At 39.9% G+C, this 15,497-nt stretch overlaps 1 protein-coding gene across 1 annotated transcript; it reads right to left on the bottom strand.

The window, feature by feature from the left end:
* Window positions 1-1,639: 1,639 nt before the first annotated feature.
* On the bottom strand, window positions 1,640-8,992 carry LOC117442022 (D(2)-like dopamine receptor). The gene is made up of 5 exons (XM_034078014.2): window positions 8,861-8,992; window positions 6,236-6,444; window positions 4,775-4,861; window positions 4,085-4,478; window positions 1,640-3,587 (listed from the first exon to the last, which is right to left on the bottom strand). The coding sequence occupies exons 1-5, from the start codon at window positions 8,979-8,981 to the stop codon at window positions 3,391-3,393; spliced, it is 1,008 nt and encodes a 335-aa protein (XP_033933905.2). The 5' UTR covers window positions 8,982-8,992; the 3' UTR covers window positions 1,640-3,390.
* Window positions 8,993-15,497: the final 6,505 nt, after the last annotated feature.

Genomic DNA, 15,497 nt, shown 5'->3' with positions numbered 1-15,497 from the left:
TACAAATGGATCTTTTGGATCTGTGCCAGTAAAGCAAAGACAAAAGCTACTCTGTAAGATGATTGCATATGACTGAATAGAACAATAGGGCACGCTTTTTACACATTAATATTTCAGACAAGTTACTTTTAAACCTCTGAATGTCCCAGTGGGAGCACCTTCACTGAAACACAAGGCACAAAATAACGTTGTATTGCTTCTGTGTTAATAGAAATTATGTTTTTTTTCGTTGTCATCAAAAAAACCGTGTCCTGGCTCTTCCGTAACAACCTTTCTCTGATAGTGTCTGCCGGGGGCCAATATAATTGAAATCTCCTGGGACATGCTAGTCCATTATGCCGTGTCGCCAAGTACACCACATCAGTCAGCCGCTGCCTGAAGGGACTATTCAACAAAACATCCTTTCTACTGATCTGATTCTGCTCCTGTTCAACAAAGAAAAAAGGAAATTAAGAGAGATTATTCACTATGAGCAGCGTGGTGCATTATGGTGTGGTTTACCAGTGTAGAACATGCAACTGCTTTTGAATCCCTAGGGTTACCAAATGTAATATTTTTTACAACTACAAAATCAACATAATTCCCACAAATTGGTGGAATATTTTGTTCCACCATTAAACTTTTTCCCACCGTTGAATATTCAAAGCAATTCTAACAATTACTAGATCCAACTTCAAATTTATTTTCCCATTTAACTCTATATTGCTTTAAATATGTAATTAAGTTTTACTTTACATTAAAACGTTTTAATAATCTCCACCTTTATCAGCTTCAATATTAAAAGTGTTGGACACACTGATGTATCAATATGTATAACTTATAAACATAATTCTGAAATTAATGGGCAATTCTTCATAAGAAATACCTTCACTTTTAGTACTTTTGTTGCCAAACCTTGTTTACCACTTAAGGTAAATGCAGAACTTTTCACAGAGGATTTGTACTGTACTCTTTGGTATTGCTACATTCCTTTAAGTTCACTGTCTGAGTGCTTTAACTACTACTGCCACCACAACTCTGTAGTCATTATCTGTTGTTAGATTGGAGAAAAAACGGTCTTCTGACCTTCATTTTTCAACTTTAAACAATTTATTTCCAATACAACCACAACATCACAACAGAAAGAGGTCAACTCTGTTGTTCCCGAGAACCCTGCTAGCAGCAGCAGCAGCAGCAGCAGCACTCACCACCACGAGTGATGAATTGCTTTGAAAAAGGAAAACTTCTCCTTTTGTTACCTTTGTAACTGGGGTTGCACTCAATGATTGCTGACAGCATTATAGACATGTGATGGTTGTTGTTTTCAGCTCTTGTCCTGTATGTTAGCTTGCTGTAATAATAATTGTTTTCCCCCCCTTATAAATGATGCAATGCTGGACTGTCTTTGGTCATCAAAAAGACTGTTGTTAGTCCACAGTGATAAAGTGCCAGTGATGTAAAGTACTTCTGTGAGACAGCAACAATCACTGATAATAAAAGCACGACGCCGTCCTTACAATTCAAGAAAAAGAGATAACCATACACTGACAGGGTATCCTTTATTGTACGCTGTCTACATCAGGCCACATGAGGAGTGTTAGTATATTTGCAAATGTTTATTAGTTTGGATTTGTTTTCTCAATCACAACAAAGTTACCTTTTCCCACAATCGCTGTCATGGTCAAACGTTTCCTCTAAAATCATTTTACCATTCACGAAAAGTACAACGTTTTGAGCCGAAATTGGTTGTTCTTGAGGTACAGTGTCTGTAAAAAGTCCCTATGTATGTTGTGTATATGGGGTATTTACCAAAAGAGAAACACAATGAAGGAATCAAGTCATGGAGTTGAAAAAAGCATGCAAAAAAAAAGTCAGATCAATCAATTGTGATTTATACACATGAGCTTCTAAGTTGGAACTGTTCACTTTTATAAGCCACAACCCTTTCCTTGGGATGGACTGAAGACATTTATTGAATGCCACACATCTGATTGATTCTGATACCTCTGTACCCTCCTAGATCCTGTTCAGGCTAGAAATGTTGTTCCTTATGGAATGGTTGGTCGAGGGACTGGACAAGAACATTTTGCATGTTTTAGCCACTGATTTCCACAAATATAAAAAAAACAAAAATCACCTTTTTCAGAGTTTATTTTCTTGATTGAAATAAAGCACTTGACAAAAAACATTATTTCTGTGAATGCCCTGTACAGTAATCTCTGGCTAATATCCGTCAAAACACTAACATATCTTAATTGATAATGTCTTTATTGTTGAACTGAAATAAAACGCAGGCTTTGTAAGACACAGATATAGCTGTAGTGCTGTATCTGTTATTTCAGTTTTGCCAAGTTTGCCTCATTCTTACTCAGCAAAAGCCCGGGCAGCTGCTTCAGGGTAGCACAAATCCACACGAGTATACCTGGAAGCTGCAAAGTCCACATACAGTACAGGTCATCAGTTTTCCATGGAAGAACTCCACTGCAGCAGTGCTCAGAGTAACTTCCAGAAAACAACATTTCTCAAACGGCAAAACAGTCCCGGGAACAACACAGACACTGCTGAATGCTGTCAAATCATTTATGGGTGTATATTTTTATACACGGCAAACACTGATATTCATGTGGCATTTTACAGTGTCTCATAACTTCATTTATTGGACATCTTTTGTTAAACATACATTTCATGAATAATCAAGTAAAGGAGCCATTTAGCATGCATCACATTTCCATAGCAGGCATATAATCACAGTTAATGTTTCAAGAAAAACTGTATGGACAGCAAATATAAATAATAATAATAATAACAATAATAATAATGATATTTTTAATAATAATATAAATTTTTCAATTTATAAAATTGCAAATATGTGGATATTGGCATAGCCACATTATACAGCAGGTAAAATGTATCTTGTTTTGACACACTTTCCAACCAGTGATACGCTTAACGATTAAGAGCTTTTGTATCAGTTTTAACACTGCAATGAGCACTGACTAAGAATTGCAGAAGATTTCCATCATTCAAAAGTAAAGTACATATACAATAAATAGTAGTTTGCAACTTTTATGTGTGTGGTATACACAGATGTCACCCACGTGACAAATACAATGATTTAGAGAACAATGTTACATTTTCTTTTCTCAATGAAACAGCTCCTTTTTACAGACATTTCTTGTATTACATTCAGTGATTTGGAGAATGGGACCCCACAAACAATGCACATATAGAGCTAACGTGCCTTTTAATAAGACACTATCAGTTTTTCAGTCACTCAGCTCCATACGTTTTAAAAAGCAGATTGCCGTTCCCCCTATGGTGCGTTTCCCTTGACAGGATGAGGTATTTTCCAGAAGAGATGCTTTTCTGTATCGCTCTTCCTTCAGTCTGATCAGAAAGTGATGCTGCAGTTTAGCAGTGCAAGATCTTAATAAATGCCTTTCTGAACTCAACATTAAAGGTGGTGTATATGATGGGATTAATAGCACTATTCACGTAGCCCAGCCAAGTGAAAGCATTATACATCTCAGCGGGGACCTTGCATTTTGTGCAGTGGGTGTTCAAGATATGCGTAATGAAAAATGGCAACCAGCATATGATGAATACACCTGTGGAGATACGAGAAAAAATGGGAATATTAGAAAAAGAGTCACAAAAATGAAAAGGAAGCAAGCTTTTTTCGACACTCAAATATGGTTGACTTTAAAATCAAAGCCATACAATAATTTCCTGTCATTGCATCAGCTTGTCTTATCTTTAAGCCAAAGAAAATGACGTGGCTTGTACAAAAGAGAAATAGTTTTTTTTTTTAATGGTACAATAAGAATAAGTTAGAAGAGATTCAAATATTTCATCTTGAGTTTCAACCATAGACTGTATAGGTTTCAACAGAGTCCCCTGCTGGTTTGATGTTGTAATCACTGCATGTTGTTTTGCAATAGACAACCAAAACATAGTTATTTGGTTGTGGAAACACTTCATTACCAACAGCTCCACTTTGGAGAGTATATTCAAATTAAACAGCATTTCATAAACTTTAATGTCAATCATTATAAATTATTTATGTTAAATGTTACTTTAAAAAAATCAGTAGAAAATATCTTACCAAGGACGATGGCTAACATCTGAGTGGCCTTCTTCTCCTTCTGCTGGGAGATCTTCCTCTTGCTCATGGTCATGGTCTTCACAGAGGTCTGAGTCTTGCCATTAGGTAAGGCCTGCGTTTGGAAGGCTTTAGCCACAAGGGGTGCTGGATCCCGGAGCACCTCCTTGGTAGGATCTCCATTTTTCTCTGCTTTCTGGCCCTGCTCAGGGGGTGTGGGGGGTGAGGAGGTGGGGCTAGCGTTGGCCTTATTGGGCATCAGTAGCTGGTGGCTGGTGGCCGGAGTGTCTCCCAGAGCACACTGTGGCGGCTGCTTCTGTTTCTGGCTGCTGCCACTGTTGTTCAGCTCATCCAGCTCCAGATCCTCCCCCTCATGGACTACTTCTTTGATGAATATCTGAGCAAGGTCAGGATGAGCACAAAAACATGGATTCAGATGGTCATGTTTTGTATTAAGGCATGGTTGGCATTTAACGGATAACAAATAATCACGCTTTAAATGTTGAATTTCCATTTGCTGTGCTCACAGAAGCAGAAAAGGTTGTGTTTTAAGCTATATTTTCTCTTGAGAAATGGAGTAGAACTTCAAGGTGACACCTTGATAAATCTTTTACGGGAACAACAAACATGGTTCCTACAATTAAACTTTTTGAGAAAAGAGCAGCAACCAAAAGAACAAAAAAGAGCACACACCACTTTCTTCTTGTTGACAGGAAAACTTCCATTAGATTTAACAATCATGGTGCACAACCTCACATCCTCTGGATGAGTGCATTTATCCTGAAATAAAAAACAGCTGTGTCAGGCATGCAGAGGGTACAATATCAAAGAACAACTGACAAAAGGAATGTCTAAACACAGGTCCCACAGCCGACGAGGTACAATTAGGCTTCATTGAGCTATACAGAAAGGCTGTTTAGTAAGAATCTGATCTGTAGCTTCAAGCAGCTCTGAGTCCTTTTTTTCTGACAGTTTAGGACATACAGTTTTTCATGTAAATATCTGAGATCTGATATATGTCAAAGTACAAGTGAACCTTTATTAAATTATTTTGCTCCTTAAAGGTGGGGTAGGTAATTTTGGAGAAACCAGCTTGAGTGCGCTAGAATTTGAAAATACACAACCGGAAGAAATCTGCTACTTCTTTACAGAGCCCCTCCTCCAACACACACGAACGCGCACATGACCAATGAGGGCACGAGATAAGTTTGTGCACAGGCAGGTAGGCCTTCCAGTTATTTTAGCCGGGCTGGCTAAAAGGATTGGTCGTGCTTTTTACAGTACTACGGCTTCCACAGATGACATTTTTTATGGATTTTTAGTCAAAGCACTTTAGATATTCATTGCTATCTGGATGTTAAGAGCATTCCATGGAATATAACAAAAAGTGTATCTCGAGCCGGTTTCGCAAACTTACCTACCCCACCTTTAAAGATTATGTACATAATCTATACAATATACTGCCATACAAGACTTCACCGGTCATTGAATTAATTTGCAGTCTTTCAATTTCTGTAAAGATGCAGAAACCGCATGGTGAAGCCATGCATGAACATGAATAATGTAGTGTTCTGATCAAAACCATTACTTGGCTTCCTGTGCAGAGCCTATTGAGTGTTTAGGTCAGTAGAATCAATAGAAAGAAAAGCACTTTAGGGCCATCACAATTAAAGAAAGGAGAGAGCTTTCAACACTGAAAACCTGCCAGTTAATGTGACATTAAGATTAAAATTGGTCTCCCAGATGAAAACACTAATATAGTAGGGTGGTGGACACTTGAAATGCCTTAGGTGTAACTGAGGCTTGACCTTTCAATATCTTTCATTGAATGTTGTCCGCTGTTCTTTCCCACAAAATAAATTCTCTCCTTGTCTGGGTTTCCCCTTTACATTATGTTGTTATGTAATGCAATGCCTATACATAAAACCATCAAGTATTATTGGGTTGAGAGAATTATTGATTGTTGTTTCATAAATACACAAATGAACCTTAAAGGGCACACTGTATTTACACGGTTGAAAAATACATCATTCTACAACATCTGGAAACAGAACGATACAGATCTCTGGGGTAATACAAGCGTAAATCACTCACAGATCCACATCGAAGCAGTACAATATTTAGTAGTAAATAGCAGCCATATTGCAAGCTCACCTTCAGCGAAGTAGGCATATCAGGGTCGGCCGCCTGACAGACACGCTGCTTCGGTTTGGTGTTTACACGTTTTCTGCGCTTCCTCAGCACCACATAAATTTGCACATAAACCAGCAGAGTGATGATGAAGGGAACATAGAAGGACACGATGGAAGAGTAAACCACGAAGGCCGGATTGGCGATCACACATTGTGACTCATCACGGGTAGCTGTGGAGATAAACACAGGGTGAATAAAGACCTATGACTGCATCTTATACCCCATCCAAAATAGTTTTTTTAAGTCAGTTTTGTTTGTCGTGTCAATGTGACTCTTGAAAAACTTTCTGAAATACAATGTGGAAACTTTTTATGAATTTAGTTTTTCTTGCAAAGAACCAAGGGTTGATAGATGATAGATTGCTCTTTGATTTTGATCTCTGGGAAGCTCATCCAAAAATGTAACCATTTATAATACCACCATCACATAGAGGTCATTCAAAATGTTCTCTCCCCTCCCCCCTCATGTTCACTTGGACCATTGCAATCCTTTTTTATTACAACTGACCTCACTCAAAAGTGCCTTATAGCTGATCCAGGAAACTGCCACAGGGCTCTACTCAGGTGGAGAATGTAGAGATCATATCAACTCAAGTCTAGATTCCCTGCACTGATTGCTAGTTAATTTTTGATTTTACTGACACACACACACACACACACACACACACACACACACACACACACACACACACACACACACACACACACACACACACACACACACACACACACACACACACACACACACACACACACACACACACACACACACACACACACACACACACACACACACACACACACACACACACACACACACACACACACACACACACACACACACACACACACACACACACACACACACACACACACACACACATAGCTGTCCTACTGGACTCCATGCCAAAATGGACCCAGTACACTTCAGACCCTTCAGGCTTAGAAAACAGCTGAGTTGTCATGGATACTGTGTAGATGTAACAGTAATTGTGTAGTTCATGTTAACAACTTGTCTTCACACTTCAGGGTTGCTGCAGCACAGGGGTAGAGTGGGTGGTCCATTAAAGAGGCAGTCCGATTTGACAATTATCTTTGCTTGTCAGGGGGACTCCCATTTCGCTGTCAGTAATAACAGCACACTTCTTCTAGCTTTGGTAGGAATACAAAGTTCAAATAAAATATATAAATAGTAACTTAAATACATCTTAATCTATGGGAAATGTAAGATCCTCTGTTTTGGATTTTTGACTCATACTAATACTGAATACCTCAGCCTCCTTCTATAATCATACTCTGCAAGCCCTTCAATTTTACAAATTGCGTGGATGATGCATGGTGAATAAGAGTCACTTTGGAAAGCGCTTTTGGCAAAAGAACTATACACAACACAGTTCATTTACAACACAAACCAGGTTGTGATCATCTGTGTATGAATTCATCCACATACTATGGGCTCAGAACAGTCTCATAATACACACATGCACACAGAAGGATTCACACTTGTATTTCATGATCCGCAAAAGGATTCAAACTTGTATTTCCAGATGTGATACGGAATGCAAGAAATCTACCCTCGTGGGGGCGCGCTCATGTGATTGGCTTAGAATGTAGGAGACATCTGATTGGCTATAGATAGAAAAAATTACAAGTACGAATCGGCTGACCGTCAGGGGAGTCTCAAAAAACCCACACACGAATGCATAGCGATCCGTGCACAGAAAGCGGTTTGTGTTTGCAGGTTCAGGGGATTTAAACAGAAAACAAATATGTGAGGATCAAAAATACATATGTAAAACTTTTTTCTGTATTTGGATTTTATTTACAGTACATGCATGAAACGGAACACATTTGTGTGTGCATTGAAAAACACAAGTGTGGATCCGGAAATACAAGTGTGAATCCTTCTGTGTGCATGTGTGTATTATGAGACTGTTCTGAGCCCATAACATACACCTCATACGTGTCGTACTTGCTTTCCCTCCACAGTTTTACAGTCTTTCAATCCATTTAAAAGAACATATAAATATTTTAAATACGAGATGCTATAGCGAATTGCTTCCGTTACAGTGGTTCCTTCTGATGATCTCAGCTTTCATATTTCCTGAAGCCCACACTGGCGAGATCTGCAGCAACTGCTTATATTAAAAGGGTTATGGTAGAATCAACATCTAAGGAGCTCTTGATCGTAACCTGCTTTTGCTGTAATCCTCTGTAAAGCCCTCGTTCTGTGGAGTGAGCGACCTAACGGGCTATGGCTCGCTAAAGTAGTTCAGTGTCAGTATGAAGTTAAGTAGTATAAGTTTAATATATTCACTTTTAGAACACAATGCTTCTCAATGTGCAATGCTGCAAATGGGCACTGACGTTGGCATTCTGCTTTAATGCAATATTAATGCAAAGAGGGGCAAGAATAAAAAAATGACATCAGCTATATCTTCAAAACTTATGTGTATATACAGTTTACATGCTGTAGCCTACTGCTGTGCAGGGGATGTACAAAACACATGAATAATATAATGCATTCAAACTATTGTTTCAACAAACTATACATCATGAGAAAAATATTAATGGCATCCTTTCTTACCTGTGTTATTTAGGCCAAACAATAGGGGACATGATATGGCGAAAGACAGTACCCACACCACGGATATCATGACTGTGACCCGTCTCCTGGAACTGTAGCGAGTATTGTACAGCATTGGCATTGCAACTGCTGTGTAACTGTAAGGAATGAAGAAAAAAACACTTAGTTAAGTGCATAAAAAAAAGCATGTAAAAAAAAAGGAAATTAAATCAGAAGAAAATCTTTGTCATACACTTATCGTTTGAATTTATTCAATGATCTGCCGCTTATGTTATCCCCTTCATGTTCCTAGTTCTCTTTCTTCATCAATGGATTTATAGCTCAAAAGGGGACACAGAACATGAGGCCTACAACTGGTATAACCAAAAGATCTTGCCTGCCATCTTTGATCAGATCCTTTTTGATGTTGGATGGGCGCTTAGGAAATGTGTGGCCTCAGTTTACATGTAGAGGAGGAACTTTAAAGTAGGCTCGCTTTTTCCTCCAAGAAAATACATTATCATTTAACCTCGCTACATCGGCTGACCTTATTAGTGAGCTTCTGTAATCACCAGGAAACGAACAGCCTTTTACTCATGCATTGATTTCTGTGCAATTTGGATGTAAAGCAGAGTGGGTAAAGCTTTATGTACTTTGCTGCTTGGATTTCTTTTATTGAAACACAAGGGAAGTAATACATTTAAGGTGATTGTATTATAGACAGGGGTGCACATAATTGTTTGCCCTGGTTCTCAAAGGAGCACCTGGAGATGTTGCTTAGTGCTCATCCTTAAAATGAAATAAACCGTAACTTTTGAGGGGGTCTTGACTTTATTTGCCAGACACACGGCACTGAACAGAGGTGCAGAGGTGAACACAGAACAAACATGCAGAGGTGAACACAGAACACACATGCAGAGGTGAACACAAGACAACATTAGCACGACCAGTAATCCTACAAGCTGTCATCACTACCCTCCTGACTGTTCTCCTCACTGTCTTCCTCTCTGCCAGACATGGTAGCTGATGATGTAGGCCTACTACTTTCTCATGGTTGAGTCTGCGATTAGCTGCTTGCATCCACAAGTCAACATCAGCTGGTTTTGGGTCGAAAGTCTCTGTTATCATATTAGACAAGTGGATGTAATCAAATAAGCATGTGAACATAACCAATAACCTACCATAGCCAATAAGAAATGAATGTAAATCATTTTATTTGTTTTGTTTATTCATATCTTATTTTACCGTAACACTTATTTATTTATGCATTTTTTTTTTATCTCTCAAGTTTTAAAGGATATTTGTGGCTACTGTCCTATAGTATACATTGGAATGATTTCAAACCTGTTTATCCCAATAATTATAAAGGAGTGCCTTGGAAATATGTGTTTACATAAATTGTGACCAAACCGTTTGAACTTAGACTAAAGTTAACTATCTAAACCAGGGGTCGGCAACCTTTTTGATATGAAGTGCCATTTAAAAAAAAATTGTTATCAGCGTGCCAACGATCGAGAATTATCAACGGGGGGGGGGGGGGTTGAGGAGCTTGACGCTCGTCAACTATCAGCAGGAGGGCGGGGGAGCCTCGCTGCGGGGAAGCAGTGTGTGGACCTGTCAGCGCAACTTACATGATGCCGAATTTAACACACACATTTAAATAATTGGTTTAAACGGCATAATAATAAGGACGATCCTCCGTTCTGTGATTCTCCAGAGCACACATGTTATGATATTAGGGTCATGCAGAGTGAGATGAGATCGCTGTCCCTTTAAGAGAGAGGGAGAGGGGTGTGGCTTGTGCATGTGTGTGTGGATGGTCGAGCGACAGTGAGGGAACGTGTGTATGTTTCTGGAAGTGAAACGAGGAAGCAGAAAAACAGAGGTCTGTGATGTATTTTGTGAAACAGAACAGCTAAATAAATGCAACGGCCTCCCAAGAAGAGCTCGCCTCTCTCCAGTCATTGAACCTGAAGCTTGTTGCTTCTGCCCTCCTCGACTACGGTATGGAAGCCGACAGGAAAGTTCAACACACAGATGTCCAGTCCGCCCCTTTGTAGCATATTATTTCGATGAGAGATCGCCACTGGGCTTTCTAAGAAACAGCCACGCAAAAACTGCGGCATTTGTAGAGCTCCTTATGATACTGCAATTATGCGGCTTTCACACCAGCGCTTTTCCCTTTCTAGCTCCGAGCGGGAGATTTTCTGATTCAGCTCCGGTTTCCCTTTTCAGCTCCCGCTCTGTTCACACCGCCCACTGGCGCCGAAGAGCTGCCCCTGCTGCGTCATGACGTCACCGTTTACATTGCTGATTTGCTCCCCAGCGGCAGCCATGACGGCGCTCACAACAACAGGGAACTGCGTCGGGTCGATGATCGTGTTGCTTTTAATCCCACGAAGCCAGAATAAATTGAATAACGACTTCTCCAACCTTATACTTTGCTCCAGAGTGCCGTGGTTCATTGTTTATTAATGTGTTTCTGCAGCATTTACCGACCGCTGCAGTGCTGCTCTTCCACAGGAGTTTATTCTCCTGTTAGCTCCCGGTGGTTAGCTCACACTGCAGCGGCCGCTCTAAAGTATTCACTGTCCGACTCACACAAGCAGCTGATGCATATCCCCAGTTCCCCTTAGCCTAAGTGAATGTGTGTCAGTCTGAATTGACGTTGTTTGGTATCACAACGCTGTTATGAAAGTTTCTCTGGTATAAAACGGGTGATGTTAGCATAGCAACTGAAGCTAAACTGACTACTTGCATCCGATAGCTGCAATAATACAAAACAACACGTCTGCCTCTCTCCACAATAATCGATAACAGTGAACGGATGGTCAAAGTAAGGTACAAATAAACAGAATCACACGAAGCCTGGTTAGTGTTGCCTGACTTTATAAAGTGTGTTTATAAGCACTACTGCTTGTAGGCAGGCATAACAGTCGACCCATGTTCAGGGGAGGTGGGTTTAGTTTCCTGCACGCCTCGACGTAAGCCACGCCACCTCTTAACTCCGAAGCTCTTGCCTCTGGACCGACAATTTTTTGGAGCTGGAAGTGAACCCGATTCCGGAGCTAAGAGCCGGCGCCGCTGCGGTGTGAACAGGAAAAACCGCCGCTTTTCAGGCTCCAGCTCCGAGCCGGAGCTGAAAAAGCGCTGGTGTGAAAGGGGCATTAGTGAAGTGCTTTCCTCTGTGGTGAAACGATCAGCACTGCACCGCGGCAGAAAGTCACCTGGAGATAAAGAGAGCGGGGCTGCGCTGCGTGCATGGCTTCCTTCTGCAGGTAACGGGGAGACGCACTCTGGCAGCGTTCTCGTTCAGGATCCGAAAATACAATTTAAATATTTTTGCACACTTATTCCACTTATTCCTAGTGTGCCACTGGTTACGGTTCCGCGTGCCAGCATTGGGTTGCCGACCCCTGATCTAAACACTCAAGAGTCCTTTACCTCACTGAGCTGTAGTTATCAGCCTCTCAGTCTGACTGGAGAGGACTCTCCCTCCACATTATTGTAGAAACATCTTCGTCTTATATCCGTTAGAGCAGCACCAGATTCTAATAACAACAGCGCCGGTACCGGTGCAACAATCCCTCGCTCACATCGCATTTGGCTGTGAGCTGCGTGAACATCCCCATTTTCATCACTTACTCTCATCGTACAGGGCAAATGAAACGTGTAACCGGGGTGAAAAGGGTGTTACATTTACTTAATCATGAATATTGTTACATCAAGGCCGAAAATTAGGATGAGCCCCAGCGGTAAAAAAAAAAAAAACGTTTCCCTCTCTCTCTCCTTGAGTAAGGTAAAACCTCTCCAATTGTCCCAAGATTGATAATGCACCTAGTGCAAGGCCAAAAATAATGCATATATCCAGAAAAAACACCGGCAGATTAATGTTTCCCTCCACCTGCTCATGAATTACAATTGTGGGGATGGATAATCACATGGCTGCACAGAGATAGCAGCTGGGTTTAGAAAAGATTAGACATACAAATGTTATCCATTTTGAAAAGAAATTCAGCCCACAACTCAGAAAGGGAAATTTAGGTCTATGTGTTTTCATTGCTTTCTTTATGGGATGTACACAAATCCCGCAGATAGATCACATAGTTGAGCCTTCTGTCTTTCAATTATAATATTTACATAATTTTTTTAAAGAAACCCTATGAAGTACCAGGAATCACACCAAAAGGCATCGGGCATTGCAATACACATTCCTTTAGGCAATTTTACACTATTTTGTCAACAAAAATGTAGTGAAGATCAGTTTAAAACAAATCTGAATTCGCTTTATTGACCATGTTGTGAACATACGAGGAACTACCCTCGGTACAAACACATAGGCTGAAGTCGAATAGTCCATTTAGCTTAGGAACCTTCCTAAAGGAGTGAAATGACCCGGAAGTCCCTCAGTGGCAGCCATGATAAGTGCCGTTCGAATTCTCTAGAATGATTAGAATGATAGGAAAGGAGGTTTCAAACTTCCTTTATAACCTCCTTTAGCTTAGGAACCACTGGACCTCCCTAACCGACAGGAGAAGCGAAAATGCTGCCCCACAATGCATTGCAGCCGCAGCATTTGCCGTCACTCAACAGTCGGCCGTTCACGGAAACAACCGATTATTACCGTGAAATGATATCATGAAAGTTACGGTGCTTATTAAACATTTTAAAACATAGGTGGTAAGTTGGCAAAGTGCTTTGTTTTGAACGTTCATCAGTATTATAATCAAAAAGAGAAATATGAATGTTAGTTTTTACTGAAATTATCAAATAAAGTCAACATTTCACAGTCTTTACTGAGCTGTGTGGAGTTTGTTCAACTTTTAAAAGATGTTTGAATGGTGATATACACAGTGATAGATGTTAAGGACTAACGTTTATAATAAATACATTTGTATTGATTTAAGATCTTAGTTCATACAATCATACGTATTGGGATCATTGGTATTAATTGTGGACCGGAGGGAGAGGGTGACGAGTATAAGTTTCACTTTCCTTTTTTATTTCAATTCCAACTTTGGTCATGAAGAATATGTTTCTCTGTTGTCCACGTTCATAAAGCAACAGCATCAGAGCACGGTGCAGAGTCCTCTAGATGAGTTTACAGTAGTCCCTCTTCTTATTATACATCCATGTTGTAGTCCGCTGTATAGAAAACTGTAGTTTCCATAGTTCCACCACAGCAGCAGACGCACATTCATGGCGTCCGCTGGCGCATCATAAACACGTCGGATAGTGAAAGTGCATTCGGATTCTCTAAAGTACCGCAGTCTCTTCTCCTAAGTCCTTTTGAATTCTCCTGTCCACTATCCCTTAACCCTGTGACGTTTCACTCAGAGGTCAAGGAATAGACAATAGGGTTAGAACTTAGGAGCTTATATTTGGACTATTCGACTGCAGCCATAGTTTCAAGTTGCTTTCAATGTACTTTTTAACGGTTCCAACAACAATTGATTTATATACTATTTTTACATTAAGAGCTGATTAGGCCTAATGGTGGATTGTTACCAATTGTTTAAACGTGTGTAAAGGTTCTCCTCCCAGATAGTTAAGACACAGTATAGCAGTAAGAATGATATCTGCAATACAGCTGCAGCTTCTTTCTAAAGGGGTGTGCAATTTTGCGTGCTACATACATTTCCTGCACCTGTTTTATTCAATCAATCAATAAATTAATGTTTATTTATATAGCCCAATATCACAAATGTTACATTTCGTCACCTTCTTAACTAATGGCTTAAGTCATATTTTGGAGAAAATGTTTTTTTTTGCCTAAATCATCTCTTCTTGATGCTGGCCACCTCTGGTACAATTGCCTACATCCTTATTGAAAAGAAGTGCTGTTCCTACCCTGATAGTATAATGGCCTATGTCAAGAGTGTGACTTAGGCAATATATTTAAAAAGAAAATTGCTTAAGTCACATTATCTTGTGACTTAGGCCATTTGACAAGCTTTACAAAATGGCTGCTTCAAGAAGAAAGAAAAACTAACAGATAAATTAAGTTATTTTCATGGTTCAGGGCTTGTCCCCGGTTGGTAAGTGATGTTTACTATACTATAGGCTAGGCTATAAATGTTGTGTAGTTATTAGTCTTTTAATTTCACAATTACTGTAGCTAACTGTAGCTACTGTAGGTATTATAGTTACTGAAGCTAATGTAGCTACTGTAGCTCCATGAAGCTTGCACACATTTCCCTCTGGGACAATAAAGACTCATCTAAAAACGAATCTAATCTTTCAAAACTAACGGTTACAATTACAGCATAATTATAAATAAGGAAAACTACATTTTGCCTTTGTCTGTTTTAATTCTTAATATTGTCCTTTTTCCACATTACATTTCCATCTTATTAGGAAAGATTCAATGTTTTTTTAACTGAATTTGGCCAAATAATATTCATTAAATAGCTTTAATGTATTAATGCATAGGACCCACAGTGCAATTACAAAAATGTTTTTCACCATGATCACACAGTTGTGACCGTACACCTACTCCTTTTTGGTAGGAGATGCACTTGACTTTTCAGACACCGATCAGGAATCATCCAATGAAAATGAGACTGTCGTTAAAGAGGTGGAGCAGCATGTACCAGGCCAAGACACTGTGGGTGTTTCTCAATGTCGAGGACGCTTCCTTGTCCTCCGAGTCAGGTCC

This window comes from Pseudochaenichthys georgianus, unplaced genomic scaffold, assembly GCF_902827115.2.
Source record: "Pseudochaenichthys georgianus unplaced genomic scaffold, fPseGeo1.2 scaffold_2320_arrow_ctg1, whole genome shotgun sequence".
Taxonomy (NCBI): Eukaryota; Metazoa; Chordata; class Actinopteri; order Perciformes; family Channichthyidae; genus Pseudochaenichthys; species Pseudochaenichthys georgianus.
Note: the sequence above shows the minus strand (reverse complement) of the source record. Positions and strands in the feature narration are given on the sequence as shown.